The sequence below is a fragment of the Notamacropus eugenii genome, chromosome 3, assembly GCF_028372415.1.
Source record: "Notamacropus eugenii isolate mMacEug1 chromosome 3, mMacEug1.pri_v2, whole genome shotgun sequence".
In the NCBI taxonomy this organism is placed as follows: Eukaryota; Metazoa; Chordata; class Mammalia; order Diprotodontia; family Macropodidae; genus Notamacropus; species Notamacropus eugenii.
In genome coordinates, this window is record NC_092874.1 from 64,031,007 (window position 1) to 64,048,907 (window position 17,901).

The following is a 17,901-nucleotide window of genomic DNA, read 5'->3' on the forward strand; positions in this document are numbered from 1 at the left end:
CCAGACTGGAGAGGTGATGGAGGAGAGGCTGGCTTAGAATACAAGAGGATACAAAGGATAACCTCAACAAAAAACAAAAACTGACTGAGGAAATCTGACCACAGTTCTCAGCAAAATGCAAGGCAATTTAGGAAATAACAGATCAGGAATCAGGAGGAATAAGAAAAAGTTTATGTGGTGTGGGTAAGGAGAAAGGAAGATTGGACCAAGCCAAATCCCATTTTTGTAATTAGTTTCCTCCTTGTGTTTAATTCATCTTGACTACAGCAAAATCTTTTCTGCAGGTCAGCAATATGGGTCCACCTGAGATATTGGAAAGGATCTTTGGACATTAGAGAAAGAGGAGATGATGGGGGTTAAAAACTGGCAAACTGACACCTAAACTGGGGGTGGGGGAAGATAAAAAGAGGAGAATTTGTGACTGGAATTGAGGTCAAGGGGAAGCTGCTACCCACAGGCAGCCCTGAAGGCCTGCTTGCTTACCTGCCTCCCTCAATTCTGGCCTGAGTGACTGAGACAGTATCTCTCTCCATAGTTCTGCCAGCTCACCTCCAATCTACTTCTAAGGACCCCACTAGGTTTCAGCACCAGAGGTCCTAGTCCCAAAGACTGCCAGTACCCAGGGGCAAAGGAAAAAGGGGAAAAGGGAACTAGAGATTAAATGACTAAAGTAGGATGGTTAGCCTGATCTACCCTTGGGGATAAGGGTAGGGAGGGTGGAGGGGAGTGGTCGGCCTAGGGAGAAGGGGGGAGCATGTGGTGGACCTGGAATTGCATGTTGCTACTGCTACTGCTGCTGGCCAGCACCACAGGTGCTGATTTTCCCGTGGTACCCAAGGCTCCAGGCCGTGGGCTCTAATATTTCCGAGCTGACCCGATGAGCAGAGGCGAAGTGATGGCCTGGCCAGTCAAGGTACAATTCATAATTTCCCCCAAATACTCACTTTCTTCTAGAACTGACAGATCGGAAGCAATATGTCGCCAGGATGCTAATCGCTTTAACCTACTTACATACACATTTAGTGTTCTCCTATGCTCCCGTGGATGCTATGGACCTCATCCAACAGTAATTAAAGGGAAAATTCCCTCTAGCAATCCCCATGCTGAGAAGGTTGCTCAGACACAGATATATACGACCCTAAACCCTCCTTCGCCCTTAAATTCTTCCTCATCACATTCCTGTCCTATGAATCTTTTCCATTCTCAGAGTATTTTGCCTTTTCTGAAAGATTAAGAAGGTTTTACAATTAAAGTTGAATTTTAGGAGGGAGGAGAGAGACAGAGGCAGAGGCAGAGAGACAAAGACAGAAAGAGATATAGAAACTGACAGAAACAGAAGCAGATAGAGAAAGACAGAAAGAAGGAGAAAGTGAGACATAAGACAATCAGAGAGACAAAAACAGGACGATAACAAGAGACAGAGACAGAGACTGACAGAGAGGTAGAGAACAGAGAGACAGAGACTGAGACACACAGGGAGAAAGGGAAAGAAGAGGGAGGGAAAAAGAAGGAGAAGGAAGAGGAGAGTAAAGGGAAAAGGAGAAGAGAGAAAATAATTCGATTTTATCCTGAGTATTAGGCCCTCATTAAACACAGAAAGTCGCTTTTGCACAAATGCTTCTATCAGGCATGTAATCTCATTACACTCATTAGAAAGTCAAATGTTATTCGGACTCCAACTTAATTATAAGTTATGGAAGTGTTGCCCGGTTTTCTCTGGGTGTGTAGATCTTCAATTGCCTGTAGCAACTCGGCACCGCGAAGTCAAAACACTACAATCATTGTGAGGTGGCACCTTTTCTTTTGGTACCCCCCCTTTTTTGGGTGGGGGGAGGTGATTCAATGCCTCAACACATCCTTTAGTATGGTGCAGATCAAGCGGAAGAGCCGGGCTTCGAATGTAAAACACCAGGGTCTCTATCTTGTCACTCTCCTGTCCTGACTTGGCAAGTCCCTTTAAACACAACCTTCAAAGAGACTGACAGTTTCTTTTTATTTACTCATAATCCATTCATTCTAGTGCCTCGGTTCCTAAAAAAAAATGCTGCAGGAAAAGCAGAACGAAAGTATCATTTCAGGGTCTCTCTGCCTCTTTGGAGGAAGGAGAGGAGAGCTGCCCTGGTGTAACTGATTCCCGGGGCTGTCTCTTCTAGTTGCACAGTCTGGCTGGGAGATTTGCTCTGTCTGGAAAGCTTTACTGGTCAGTAAATATTGCTTGGCACTGTAAGGACCAGCGTGTGGGCAGATTGAGTGACAGGTATTCAACCTTCTTTCTAAGTCGCCTGCCTCTTTTCCTTCCAATTCTCCCCCCTCCCCTTTTTTGGATAAGTGATTATAAAAGCAGATTTCCAAAATTGACTTCTGGAAAGCCTGTGTCTTACTGACCCAAACCCTCCAACCCCAGAACACCCATGGTGCCCATTGAAGCTCTGAGCTTCGCCAAGTGCCACGGGACAGGCAGATTCTGAAGTCTGCCTTTAGTGCTTGAGACCATTTAGCATAATAAAGAAGCAGCAAATCCAGTATAAGGTGCATTTTATGATCTCTCTACTGGAAAGTTGGCGAGATCTTTTCCCAAGAAGCCTATATCCAACTAGGAATTGACTTGTCTTGTGATGAAGGCAAGAAGGAATGAGGAGGGGGCAACAGTTTGAGAAAAAAAATCATAAAAACAGGAATGGGAGTCAAAAGTCTATTTCTCCTCCTTCTCTTTACCCTCCCTCCCCTTCCCCACATGTAGGTCATCCCCTCCCCCCCCCCCCCCAGGAGCACTGGGTTCCGGTGTCTGTCTCTGTCTCTATGTCAGAGTGGGAGTGACCCGACAGAGGGAACCCAGACTGCCCCTCCTACCCTTCCTTCCCTCTCACCCCACCCATCTCTTGCCACCCCACCCCACAACTCAAGCCTTCCCCCCCAGACAGGCAGAAACTCAGAGCTTTGGTATTTTATTTCTATCAAAACAGAAAAAGAAATTGCAGGGTGGCTTTTCGTTTTCAAAAAGAGGCTTGGAAACTGTCGCCTTTTCTCCCTGCTCCACCCCCAACCCTCTTCCTCTTCTTCCTCCTCCTGCTCCTCCTCCTCCTCCTTCTCCTCCTCCTGCTTTTTTTCCATCACAAAGTTTTTCCACTGAGGTTGGGGTGAGCAAAGAGAGGTGAAATGTGGAGGGGGAGGAGGAGATGAGATACTGCTATGTACAGAACAAGTGACCACTGCAACCCAGCTTCGTTTGTGAAGTCCCTCGCTTTCCACAGAGAAGACAATGTGGGTTATGAAAAAGGACTCATAAAAGGCTGAAAGTCCGAATCTCTGCGTTCTCTGAGGCAGAAAAGGGTAGAGGAGAAAGAGAGCAAGTCGACCAGGCCCCAGAGCAGTGCGCATAAAGAGCTGGCCTCGTCCAGGCCACTGTGAATTCGCCTCCGTGTGATTCCCAGGGTTGCTAATCTGCCAATATTAGGATTAATGCTCCTTCGTGGAGAGGGTGTGAAACCTCTTAAATCCGTGAACTCATCCCATTTCCATTAATGTGTCTTTGCGGTGGCACCGAGTACCAGCTGCGAGGTTGAACAAACACCAGTTGAGTGCTCCCTGGTAAACCCGCCTGGGTAAAACCCTCTCCCTCCCTTACCCTCTCTCTCCCTCCCTCCCTCTGCCTTTCCAAAGCATTCTGCAGCCTGTGGGAATGGTCCTAAATAATTCCACAACAAATTGCATTTTAGAGATCTGGAATCACTGGTAGGAAACGATTCCCACGATGGGATGTGAGGCCTGGCCAACAGGTGTTCAGATTTGGCTGAGGGAGATAGGGAAACCCAGGGAGGGAGAGCTGGGCTGCCAGAAAAGAGGCTGCTCGGGCGCCTCTTTGCTTGACATGCCGTGGAAGCGGCAAACAATCGGAATGATATCTTTATTGCTAGGTTCATGTCCTGGGCTATAACATATCAATCCCTGTCGTAGTTCTCTAGGATGCACCTGGTATTTCAAACTTCTTTTTTTGTGTTTCTAGGTCCTGGACTGCAGCTGCCTAAAACAAGCAAAGAGAGAGGCCCTTACAATGTCTCCAAGACGTGTTGGCATGGTTTGCTTGTCTTTAATGTACCATTAACCATTGTCTTTACACAATATGGGAACTGTAAAGCATGACATGTGTTATAATAAAACACATTTTCAATGATACACTTGGACTTGAAGCTGGGATGCAAGCAAACAAACAGGCCCAAATCTTGTTTTGTCTCCCTTGCTAAGCCTACTGGCAATTAAACTTAAGACCACTGTTTCCCCCTCCCCCCCTGATCAGCCAATTAAATTTTATGTCTCCTAATTTTTCACATAGAAGAAAAAAAGTCTCAGTGCTGGCCCCTAAAGACATTGATTTTCTTCCTATCACCTGGCGTTCAGACCTTAGTTCCATTTATCAAGAAGGGGAACTTCAGGCGTTACATAAAGTGACTCTGTTACCATAAGGCTCTCACCATCCTGGCCTATTGTTTTCCCTTGTTAATAACTCATTACCAGGATTTAACAAATCAACCATTACATATGTTTTGTGTCTCCATATTTTGATCCGTACGATTAAGCAGATGTTACGATTGAAAATTGAAAAGTCCAAGGCTACTCTAGCCTGAAAGAAAGAGGGCAGCCTCAAACAACGAGCTAACAATGAGATTCAGAAGATCTTCAGAAAAACATTTACCACCAATAAACAGACTCCAACCTGCTCCATTTCAACCATTGTGTGCTTTGGGGGAATAATTAAGTTTAATAGAAATAGGTCTGGAGGGTTTTCAATGCCAAGACCACAGGTGCGGGGTGGCATGATGAATGATTTGCCTGATTTTTGCCAAGCTCAAGGGCTCTTCTCTTGGACTTTCAAGCCGATAGAAAATATTGTCATTTCTTTGAATTCACAGCATTACTTTCAGGGCGAACAAAAGCGGGTGCAGGGGGGCGGCGGGGGAAGGGCTCCGGCGGTAATGAAACGCCTCAGTGGCCGAGGTGCAGCCCGGGAGGCGGCTGCGGCTGCTGCGGCTGCTGCGGCGGCGGCGCGCGCCTCTGCGTTTGTGCGCAAGAGCCTCTCCTGTGGCACACACAAAAGGCCTCCCTCGCCCTACCTTCTGGCGCCTCTCGGGCCCCGAGGCCCCTCCCGAGCCGAGCCCTGGGAGCCTGGGGGGCTGCGTGCCTCCTCTTCCGGGAGGTCCAGGCTGCCCAGAGGCCCTCCGCAGCCCCTGCAAACTTCGCCAAACTTTCCTCTAAGTCGGCTAGCTGGGGAGGGATCCGGGCCTGAGGCGCGCATGCGCCCCGCCCGCTGCTCCTCTGCTGGAGGGCGTGGGGGAAGCCGACGAGGAGTTGGAGGTGGTGACCCCCGGGTCCGGACACGTCCCTGCTCCCGCCTCAGTACCGGCCGAGACTCCGTCAGGGTTCCCCGGAGCCTGGGAGAAGCGGGCCACAGGCAGAACTGTCCACAGCTCCGCTGTCTTTGCGCATGGAGGTCTCCAAGAGGGGCCCCGGGAAACAGCCTCCAGGTTGGGGAGGGAGGGGCCCAGTGGAGGTCTAGGGTTGGGCACTTGGGCCTGGCAGCAGGAGGCGCTGGGGCACGACCCCCCCGGCTCCACTGGGAGCCCTGGAGAGGCCTCCTCCGCAGGACTGAGCTGAACCCCCAGAGCTTGTTACACTCTTCAGCCTGCGTAGAGCTGTTTACTGTCCTGGACTCTGGACGCCTAAGTTATCTGTGGTGGTGAGGGGAGCCGCGAACCTCCTGAGGATCTCAGCACCTTTCTTGCCCTTTAGGAGTGTCTGACCTTGCCCAGCGAGGGGCCTCAGCCTCTCTGGCCCTACTGGCAGCTGGGCGCCCAAACTCCCCAGGCGCATGCACCTGTTCCATGCACTTGTTGCTCTGAAACCACTTGGAGAACCTGGGAGGTTTTGCCAGGCTTAAGGCCGACTCCCCTTCCTCCCACCCCCCACTCCCCATCCTGGATCTGCGTATTATGAGTCTGGACTGGGGCCACTCCGCAGCCCCCTCTCTAAATTCATTTAGAAGACCTGGCCTGTACAGATCCCTGCCTTTTTTTTTCTGGGAACCCACATGGGGCCCGAGAGTCCAGTCACTTCCTCTATTCAAGAGCTTAATCATTAAGTTCCTCGAAATTTGGGGTGAAGGATCTTCGAAGGATCAGGGTTAGAAACACATAAGGTATCCTTTAACTGATTTTGGGTGAGCGGAAGGGAAATTCTATACCTGCTCCATACCCCCTAAGTGTCTTCCCCGCTGCCCTTGTTCCCAAGCAAAGGAGTGATGTGTGAGCAGTTTCACTTTTAAGGTGCACGTTTCTGAAAGACACACACACCCCGGTTTTGGAAACTCTCCCCCCCCCCGGCATTCTTCTATGGTATCGCATTTAGAATCTTATTTGGACTGCACCCCAAATTTCCAGTCAAACTCGAAATTAGTTTCTGGGGCATCTGAATTTTAAAACTTCTTAACAATTAGAGCAGTCCAAAGGTGGAAGGGGCTGCTTGGAGAGGTAGTGAGTTCCCTGTCACAGGAGGTCTTCAAGTAGTGACCAAAGAACTCTTGGGGAAAGTTTTACCGGGGTTACGTCTCAGGCAATTGGTTGTCCTGAATGGCCTAGGGTCCCACTGCCTCTCAGATTCTATAGTCTTAGACTTCTAATTATGACACCCTGATGAATTTTTTCCCCCTCGAAGACATTCAAATTGGAGCAGGATGATGAAAGTACAACAACTGGGTGCTGGTGGATGTGTTTGGGTGTTTTAAATATATGTATATATTCAATGAAAAGATGAAGAAGTGATCGTGGGACCTTGATCGTTGGCATATTAAATGCAAATAAAGCTAAAAACAAAAAAACAAAATGAGCCACTTATAAATGAAGGACGTTTGGCTACAACCCCAAGCCTAGTGTCTGCGCGCATAATTAAATATTAGGGTTCAGCAAATAGCACTTGAGCCAGCAGCAAATGTGTGACGCCTCGACGTAATTGCTTGCAAGTTTCTCATACTTAAAAAAAAAAACATACTTGAAGTCTCTTTGATAGCAGCTCAATAGACACCCACGAGACGCTTGTCAAGCCTCCCCCTTCTCGACGTTTCTCTTGCCTCCAGCGCTTTCATCCTGGGCTTGAATTGTGTTGTCAAAGTTTAGAAAGCGGGAGGGGGGGCGGTGTGTGGAATAAGAAGAGTGGGGGGAGCTTGAAAAGTCTTGGAAATCGGTATATTTTGCAGGTGTAGAATGTGGCTAATAACCATGCACAGTGCGCGCTCCCCAATGGTGAGAGTATGACAGGGACAGCTGGCTTAGTTTTCAGTGTGAAAACACCCCCTCGGTGGACCAAACACAACGACACTGACCTTTCTGCAGGGGAACCAGAGATGTGCCTTTGACTGAATTAGCCATAAAGACGTCTTGCTATGACTTTTGTTCCCCACGAAAGCAAAGAAATATTGCGTTTAATATGAGAAGTACTGTTCACAGCTTTTCCGTGCCCCTAAAGAAATATTACGGGGCTGATTTACTGGCCCCTCTTCTACCAGGCAGGCTCACTCTCAGAGGACCAGGGAGGAGGAGGAGGAGGAGGAGGAGGAGGAGGAGGAGGAGGAGGAGGAGGAGGAGGAGGAGGAGGAGGAGGAGGAAGTGGACGAGGCACACTCTACACCATTTGCTTGTTGCCTATTTTCAAAGTTCTCACTCTTTGCAGCAGCGTATTTATCAATCTTTTCATCTGACAATACTTTGAAATACATCATTGTCATCCGGGGTCGGTTGATAGATTATCTGCAGGCACATAGCCCTTTTCCAAGGTCAAGTTGAAGAGTCTTGTTTGCTGTTAACTGGAGTTGTTTAAAAAAAAATCAAACAATGCCTGCCTGTTAAATCTTCTCTTATTCTTCCAGGGAAATTAGAAAGGAAATTTCCCTATTGACCAGTGCCCTGGACATTTCATCCCCCAGAGCTGCTAAGTTTTGCAAACAAGTTTGATACTTTAAGAAGCACAAGTGAAATGAACAAGAGGATGGGGAGAGATTTAATTTTAATGTTTGCAGACGGCAAGAAAAGATTGAGAACTAAATCATCTTTCCTCTTCTAAGTAATTCATCTGCACTGTGCGTCCTGTTTATAGACACCAAGGTGGGTGTGGTTTGAGCGTTTGAGAAAAACCTCAAAACTTAATCCCTTAACTTCAGAACAGTAGTATTGGAAGCGGGCTGAGGCCACTCTGGTAGCTTCCTCAGAGTCTAACCTATTGCTTTCAGGAATTGTTTAAAATAATACCAACGACAAAGCTTTGAATTTTATGGACTTTTTTTTAAAAAGGGAAAATCTGGCTTCACAGTTTTCTCTATATCTGTGATGATTGATATTTTTTATTCAGCCAACTTTTATTTACCTTGCAAAAATGTTCAGGACCAATGTGATAAATTACAGATATGCAAATTTCTTTGAATGGTGTTGTAAGTGTGTCTCGCTAGAGCTGAATAACTCCTTGCAAGTCGGTCTGTGCGCACTCAGGACCCCAGGGAGTTGATCAAAGCACCCATTCTCTTTCATCCCCAGTATTCTCCTCCAAACTATTTCGATACAATATGTTTCCATGATGCACTTAATGTGCTAGGGACATAGAACTCATTACAACCTAGCTAGTTCTGCCGACCTCTTTGTTCAGCGGCATGAAGTCAAAGAAAAAAAAGTAAAGGCTCTGCCTGTTGCCAGCTTTCTGAAATGCTAAAGCATGCGTCATTTTTCACCAGGTCTCGTCTTGATATCCTCAAAAGACAAACTATGAAACCGGCCTCAGCCCTTTCTGGCATTAATTACACTGCTGTCCAGCCGATCTGTTTTTCCTATTATATGCATTTCTCAGCAGGGATTTTTTTTCTTTTTTTTTTTGCAAGACTAATGCAGCTGCGGGTTAAACTATGAAAGCATTTTTATCACTATGGAAAAAAAGTAAGTTGAAACCATTGCAAAACACTCAGGAAAACTTTTGAAATAATTCTTTTTGATAGAGGAATTAGCTTGGGGAGGTTTGGGTAACTTCTCTAGATCTGACATTGCCGAAGGACACCCAGGACTTTCAACGTCTGTGCTTTTCCTTGAGGACATGTTCCATGTTGCTTGGCAATTCTCTGTTGGTTTCTAAATAAACTTCGAAGACGAAACTTAAAGGCTTCTCTTGCCACTCTAGAATGAAGAAACAACACGTTGCACCCCCAACTGCTAGCCTGCTTCCTAGGAATTTGGGGCAGGCATAATGGCAGTGAGAATATAAACTCTGTTTCACTCGTTCAGTTTCTTGTAGGGTTGATTGGTTGGTGGAAATGGCTGGCAGCCAGTTCTGGGAAAGATTCCAGACCTGACTCCGATTAACCCTCTCTGGTGAAACTCTGCTGGAAACCAACTCACCAGCAATTGCCATTAATCTACTTACTAATTAAGCCGATTCATTTCTAAAGGAGAAAAATTCCTTTCTTTGGCCAAACTGATGGGAGGAAATTTGAAAGAAGCGCCAAACTGTGTAACTGTAATTCAGCCAAAGACTGCTAAAACAAGGTGTTGATATATAGCAGGAGATTTAAAACAAGTTTCTAGGGCAACAATCCTTTGGAGACGGTGGTATATAGTGCATAGTAGATGAAGCTCGAATAATGCTGGGCTGCGCTGTGCCACCCCATGTACTTAGGTTGAGAATAGCGAGGCTCTTTTGCAGTTAAATCTTTTGCTTCCTTTTACGCACAGAGGAGTTGTCTGTCCCCAGAGTTTTCAGTTTGCACCAGAGGATTTCAGCTATAGGTGACTATTAGAAATTTATTTCCTGAGGCTTAATAACATCTGGTGATATATCAGCAGAAGGGACTTCTTAGAAGGGTATTATCCACGCTGTAGACTTGGAACTTTTGGTTAGGGTGAACGTGGGATCTGAGCATTACGCATGAAAGGATGTAGAGGAAGAGTGGCCTTTCATTCTTCAAATGGGATAAATAACCCACATTTTAATAATGGTTTTCAAGAAAAGTTAAGGGTGGAGTCTCTTAACTTCCCAGCAGGGAACTATTTTTTTTTTTTTTTTGGAAGGGGACATTTAAACATCAGAATACTCCTTTCCTAAGTAAAGAGCTTTGCGCCCAGCGCTAGTGTTCAGGAAGAGTTCACCAACTACCTCCAACGTTTGGTTTCCTTTAACGGAGACTTGTTCAGTAAAGGCAGCTGCCCAGTTGTATGGTTTGTATAGGGAAGTGGCATTATTACTCAGACTTCATTTCTGCTTTTAGGGTCTACTTGGAGGTGGGGACCAATAATGACCTGTCTTCTAGATTATAGAGGGCCCCGGACAATCCTCGTTTGGTAAACCTCTTTATTGAAGATCCCTCCTTTGCACCTAGTCCAGGCCCTAGAGAGGGCAGGGGGATAGTGCCACAGAGCTGAAGGTTGGGGCAGCCCCTGGAGGATCTGTCCCGCTCAGGGCTTAACCTGAACATGCATGAGAAAGCCTTGAGGAAAGGATACATTGAGGGCTGATGGTGCAACCCGAAGACCTTCTTCTTCAATTATGGGAGCTCATTTCAGGCATAATCTGGGAGGGAAGGGGAAAGGGCTAAACAGTTCATTTACAAAGTGAGAAATTGGCTGTCCGGAAGTAAGGCAAAGTCAAGGCCTTTTCGCTGTATTTGTCTTCTACTGGTACTCTGCTTTCTGCCCTTTCGTTGTTATTGAGGCATTGGTTATTATATGAATTGAATCCCAACTTCCTCTCCCTCTTCTTCCGAAATCACCGCTGTCATAGGAGAGATGAAGAGACATGAAATTTGGTATACCCAGCACCCACTAAGAGGGTTCCCCCCAACAAACTGAGTCCAGCTCAACTCTAAGCACTGACTATTGATTTCCAGCAGAGGTCACGGACTTCACATGGGGTAACTGAAGCCCAGGTCTTCAACCCACCTTGGTCTGTCCTGATCTGTTTAGGGGAAAGAACACTGGATTTGGAATCAGAGGATTTGGGTTGGAATTCCCAACTTCTGCTACCTGCTGCTTGTATGGCCTTGGGCGAGTCATATAAGGTTAATGGATCTCAGTTTTCCTCTCTGTCAAATGAGAGGCTCCCACTAAATGCTCTTTAACATGTCTTTTAGCTCTGGCTCCTATGACCCTATGCCTGGTAAAAACAATTCTCAGAAACAAAATAAGTCTTCCCTAGGGAATTGGCCATTTCCCAACTTGACAGTGCATTTTTTTCTAAAGCCAGACTTTAGGTCTCCTTAGCTGATTTCCCCTGAATCCCTGCTGTTGACTTTATAGGTGGTTGTGATCAAATAAGAAGGGTCAGTGAGTGACCTTCAATAGTATCCCCTTCCCAGTGCTTGGAGCAGCTGTTGGGGGGTGGGGGTGAAGGAGCAGTGTCATGGGGGGAAAGTGCCTTTTATAAGATTCAGGGCTAATTTCTGTCTCTGCAGTTGAGAGATTCCTAACTCTTCTCCTTTGAAACACGATTGAGGAAGATATAAAAACAAGTCTCAGCAAGTACTGATCCAGTAGGTTACTAGAGACTCCCTATTTGGATTCAGTTATGAGGGGAATAGACTGACCCCATAATGGGTCCTGCTGTCTCCTGTTCTGTCCTGGCAGGGAGGGAATTTTACCTGTTTCATGAATTGTGAGGGGAGCGTTGGGGGTCTGAGCTGGGAAGGTCTAAACATGGGAATCTGATGTTACAGCTTTGAACGCGAACAATGGAGCTACTGACTAATCCCAGTGAAATCCAGGAGCGTGGAGAAGGCGACAAAGACTTGCAGCCTTTGGGCACCGGTAGGTGTCAATGTGGTCACTACAGCCAGGGCAATGGGAGAGAAAAACACACAGAGCCTGGTTGTCATTCCTAAACTTAACATGAACAAAGATAAAAAAGTGACAAGCTCAGTTTTCACTGGTGGAATGTTCAAAGTAGATTGCTATTGGATGCATCTGAGCCAATCCTAAGAGAAAAGGGGCCTTTCCTCCCTTTCCTTCTTTAAATCAAACCTCAATACCAGCCCAAGCCATCATGGCATTTCCCCAAATTCAGCTTGTCTTTGGTGAAAAAAAAAAGACTCCCTCTTCCTTAAAGTAATTCCCACTCAGTTCCTACTGGCTTACACTATAGCTCTCCTGTACACACTTCCTATAGTGAGAGATATAGCTTCCCAGCTGTTTAAAAGTGATATTAAGGATTTTTTGAGAGGGTGGAGCTAATCCTAAAACAACATTGGATTCTCAAGTTTCTTTTAACCTCTGTGAACATTTCAACCACTTTGACATAAAGTCCAAAAGTTCTTTTAAACATTTTATGAATATGAGTAACATTTCTTTTAATGAAAATAACTAAGCCAAAATTTAATCTCATGGTAATGTTTAGCCTGCAGCATATAGTAAGTGTTTCTATAACTTGGAGTTCACAAAATTATCGGCAAAAAATTTTCCATGACCTCTGCTGTGTGTTTGGATTTGAGTGAAAGCACTGCTGGGATGAAGGTATATGGGACACAACACAGAATGTAACGTGTAACTGCAAACAAGTGAACATGAGGGGGCTAGGCACTTAATTAACAAATTCAGCTTGTTCTATTATCTCGGAAAAGAATATTCTGCTAGAGCAACTTACTGATAAGACTGGTTGTCAGAATCATTAAATGGAAGCAATCACTACATATGTTCATTTCAGTAATGAACCCAGAAACTCCACCCTTCCCAAATCCAAGGCAAAAACTAAAATAACTTGTTCAACAGAAGAATATGAAGTCATCATGTAATAAGATTCTGATTTTCTTTAGCTGAAAAACTCTCTTTAATAATTTTTAAAAATAGGATGTAACTATCCTTAAAGACTAATGACATTTCACAGGTAATGCAATTTGGAAAGAAACACTTCCATGTTTTCTTTTCCAACAATGTGCATTTTTGTAAACTGCTATAAATTGCAATTCAAAAGCACTGATCTCACCATCCCCAACCATTTTTTATACTGATCAAATGAATGCAGATACTCCCACTTGGGAGGGGCGACATGACATTTCACTTGGCAGTTCTAAACAGGTCAGGGACCTTTCACAGACCCTAAGGCAGTGGGAGGGAGCTCTTTACGAAACCGTGTAACCAAATCAAACCAATGGTTACCCCTTTTCAATACCATTGGAACCGTCTGCACAATGCCATTCACATAGCGGCACAGAAACTGAAAGGATGGTCAGCCAATGGGAATGTCTTTTCCTTTGTTTAAACTTACAGAGCTCCAAAACTAATACTTGGAGGAAAATAAATGAAATTTGTTATGACCCCCTCCCCAAAACAACCACAAGGAGTAAGCATGCCTTCATATGGATGGGGAGGAATATCCACATAACTGTACATTAGTATGGATAGATATGCACATGGATGTATGTATATGTATGTATATTTATTGGAGATGTAGCTTTGTTCCAAGCCATAGGCACAAAGACACAACATGGCTGCCCTGGAGATGACCTATTGCTTTCAAGTTGCTTGAACACATCAGAATTTCCATTGTTAAGGTTGATTAATTGAAACTGATAAGTTACCATGAATAAAGATTGTTTTTCTGTTTAATGTGGTGGGCTTGATTTGGTAAATGCTTCATTCATGTAGCTTTGCAGTGCAGCATATGGGCCAGATTCATTCAGTATCACAAACATATACCATTTAGTATGCTTGTATGGTCACAACCAAAAGGCCTTTCTATTTTAATGACAAAGTTTGAATGAAAAATTCCATTTAAAGAGTCACTAGTAACATTAAGGGTGATTTTGTAATTTATTCAAAGATTTTCTGTCTCCGAGTTGCTGAGAATAATTTAGAGGGTATGAAACTTAAATTCAGTTTAGAAAAAAAAAAAGTAAATCAAGCAGAATTGCCCTTTAGAGTTTCGATCTTCTCAAGGACAAAAAAGTCTCTAAAATGTTTACAGACACATATGAAAAGGACACATTTTACAGTCTGGTGCCACCTTGTGTCACACGCTACTGATAAAGTTATCACTGATGTTTCAATGAGATGCTGTCAATACTGTTTCACATTCCTATGGCTTATGTGGAAATAATTTGGAGATTATTTAGCAAATAAACAAGAATACTTCTCCATTTTGTTTTTTAATGAGTGAAATCAGGAGAAAATGTTCTCAAAATCCCTTAACTCTGGGGTTGGCTTGTCAGCTACTGAAATTTACTGTGATTTTATTTATTCTGGAGTTTCGTTTTTGTTTTTTTTCTCTCTAGCTAAATGCCTTCAATCTCTTATGTGGGCTAATGAAACATATGAAAACAAACATCACATGAGTAAAAACTGCAGTCAATTTTTATCTCACGAGTAGGAATTCTCACTTTTTAGTAACAGGATTATTACACCATTTGGGGCCTTTGTCATCTGGCTCCACCTCTGTGCAAAGAAGAGTAGCAATTATGAATCTGAAAGATAAACCTCTTTTTCTTTTTTGTGATATACAAATGATCTAAAGAAATAATAGGGTTAAACAATCAAAGATTAACTCACCATACTGAATATTTGATATTTTAGCAAAGAAAGTCTCTTGTCCGTGTCTAAGAAACAGTTCAAGTTCATCCAACATTTCTCAATTAAATTAACTGGGTAATCTCAGTTCAAACTCTTGTGGAGAGTAATAAACCAAATTGGTCACAGTTGACCACAGTTAGCATGTGTTTAATAAAGGAGTGGATATCCTTTGGAAAGCTCATCTGTTCACCATTACTCTGTGAACTTCTCTTGTAGTTTAAAGAAACACTCTGTGCCTAATTTTATCTGAAAAAGAACTTTCTTTGGATTCTCCTAAAATTAATTTCCCTTTTGGACCAGAAGCAATATCATTAGTGAGAAAGTTACTAAATAGTTTCCGATACATTTTCAGACCCAAACCAGACTTTTTTGTAAAATATAAGAAGTTAGTCAATTTTAGCAGATGAACTGTAGATTGTGCCTTTCCTGAATGAATGGAGGTGACCTTCTACTCATGTAATATACTTTGAGATTCTAGGACATATACTTACTAATGGGACCGAAAAATAAATGCACTTTGGATTAATGCACATATTTTTGAAAGGGATTTCTATTTGTTCTTATTTGTGTATAAACTTATATGGGTATAAAATAATACAAATGGGTACAAAAATAAAGAAACCATTGTTTTTCGAGCTGTTGAGTTAAGTAAGGAGGGTTATGAAGGTAAGAAGCAATCAAGCATTAGCAGTTTAAATTCTCAGTTTACCAGTAATGGCCATTCTCTGTGCTATCTACCTTTTATGGATGGATAACTTGGATTTCATATAGTTTTGTAATTGCAGAAATTGGAGATTTAGCAAAGTGGTAGTCAGAGTTTTAATTTGTGTATAAAAAACATAGGTAATGAGATTCTTTTAAGAAATTTGTTTTTCTTTCGTTTTTATACATTGATTTGACATTCTCTTCCCTTTGTTCTAGACTGATAGTTGAACCCAATTCTTGAGTTGCTGTGGATGTCACTGAAATGGTTCTGTAGTGGTCTCCAGCTCACTTGCATTAGTACAATGTCATCAGTGCATAGGAGTATCTGTAGAACTTTATTGCAGGTAGGAAGTCATTTTGATACTGCATCTTCTGTGATATTGGAGAAGACTCCCTATTATCTACCTCACTTCATATAAAAATCTGGGAGATCACTACATTATCTCAGTAGTTTCAGCTTTTATCTGAGAATTATCATCAAATCAGTGCTACCATTGTCTCTGGAAAGGGAATTTCAATTGACTGTCAAACAATTGTTTGAGCCAGCTGCATTAGAATTAGAGTGAATTAGAGTGCTGGTCCCCGTAAGACCTAAATTCAACTCCTGCCTTAGGTAAGTACTAGCTGTGTGACCCTGGGTAAGTCATTTAATTTATCTCTGTCATAATAGAGAAAATTGAACACCTACTTCAAGGAGTTGTTGAGAGGATTGTATGAGATAATATTTATAAAGCACAGCACAATTTCTGGCACATAGTAGGCACTTAATAAATAAATAATAAATAAAATAAAAAAATTCATATTCCCTTCTCTGCTTTTCCCTTCATCATCTAAGAGATTTCCCAGACCTGAATACTCTTCCCTGACACCTGTGTTCTTTCAACCATCATGTGAAGGTAAGCTCTTCAAAGACAGAGGCTGTCTCACTCTTGTTTTGTATCCCCAGTGTTTATTGTAGTGCTTGACATATCACAAATATTAAATAAATGCTTTTCCATCAATTCATTTTAACATATGCTCTGAAGACAGTTTGTCTTAGAAGAGAACTCAAGGGAGTATAGGGTATGAATAGAAAAGGCTGTTGATTAATGAGTCATGGGGTTATGTTAAGGAAGTATTCCTCATCTTTCATATATGTTACGGCCAATAATTTTCTCTCCCACAAAACATCTGACACTGTCAGAAATAAAATACTAAGCTGGACAAATTTTTTATCTTACAAAATATGACATTTCTTAAAGTGATTATATCGTTATGACAGGCACTAAATAAATGCTTTAGATGATAATCATAAGAGCAACAGTGGTCACCCTGCCATTGGAAAGTATATAAAGATGAGGCAAGAAAAGGATCTCCATAGATGTGGCCCACTGACCCTCAATCCCAAATCTCTGATCTGGAAAATAGCACATCACTTTATTCTCTTCATCCTTCTCTCCTTGACTTCACAGGATCATAGATTGAAGTTCAAAGATATGTCAGGGATAATCTAGTCCAACTCCCAGAGATGAGAAGTGACTTCACCAAGGTCACACAGGAGGCAAGATTCAAACTCAAGCCTTCTTTTATTCTTAAGCAATCACTCTAGTCACTGTGCTATAGTACTTCTCTTTGTCATGTGACCCATAAGTGTATGTGTTCCCCAACGTTCTGTTCTCAGCCCACTTCTCTAAGTTTTTTTGCCACATCCTAGTTCTTCAGCCATTATCTATATATTTCATTTCATTCCAACAAATGTTAATTCAACCCCTATTATGTACAGGGTGCTGTGCTAGACTGGGGATATAAAATAGAATATGACAGTCTCCACCAAGGAGCTTACAATCCAGTTGAGTGGATATGCCATGTAAACAAATAACCGTATCACGATTTAGAATATAATAGGTAGGAAGGAGAGATTAGACAGGCTGATGGGAGAATTTCTAGGAGGGAGAGATGATCACTTTGAGTTGAGGAGTAAAGGGAAATCTTCATGGACCAAGTGGTACTTAACTGGTTCTTAAAAGATTTCAACAGGTGAAGTTATTTCATTCTAGGCAAGGAGGACAATATACATAAATTCACAGATATGGCAGAGTATATGGTATAGTAGGAAACAGTGAGTGACTTAGTTTTGTGAAGAAGAGAAAGGTCTGTGGACAATGTCTTGAAGTATATCCATACGTTGAAGAAAGAAAGATAAAGAGGAATCACGGAAGGGCTGACAGAAATAGAAGAAACAGTATTATCAAATGGAAGCCAGAGGCTGAGAAAGTCTGAAAGGAATCTTTCTCCTAAAGCTGATTTTTCCTAACTTTCTTTTTCTTGATAATAGCACCACTAGTCACTTAGGATGGCATTTAAGGCTTTCCACAACTTTATGGTTCTCTAACTTTCCAGTTTTCTTTTGAAAAGTTGTTATTGTTTCTCTGTCCTTCATTTTTGAAGAGGACTGTGACATCAAGGAGGTGATGCCATGACATTCCAGTGAACTGGATTTAAATGACAGAGGGTTGTGCAAAGTCAACAGCCTCACTCTCTCCTCAGCAGCTATTTGGGTTCAGTGGCAAGATACAGATCAGGACAACTAAATGGTTAACAGGGTCAAATGCTGCAGATAGATTTAGGAGAATGAAGGGAA

At 43.1% G+C, this 17,901-nt stretch overlaps 1 protein-coding gene across 4 annotated transcripts in view; it reads right to left on the reverse strand.

Annotated features, from left to right (window-relative positions):
* Positions 1–10,357: 10,357 nt before the first annotated feature.
* C3H10orf67 (chromosome 3 C10orf67 homolog) overlaps positions 10,358–17,901 on the reverse strand; it is a 104,237-nt gene continuing 96,693 nt past the window's right edge. For all 4 annotated transcript variants that reach the window (XM_072651711.1, XM_072651709.1, XM_072651710.1 and 1 more), the window contains one exon: positions 10,358–10,791. In XM_072651711.1, coding sequence (XP_072507812.1) covers positions 10,742–10,791 — 50 coding nt within the window. In that variant the 3' untranslated portion in view covers positions 10,358–10,741. The remainder of the gene's footprint in view (positions 10,792–17,901) is intronic.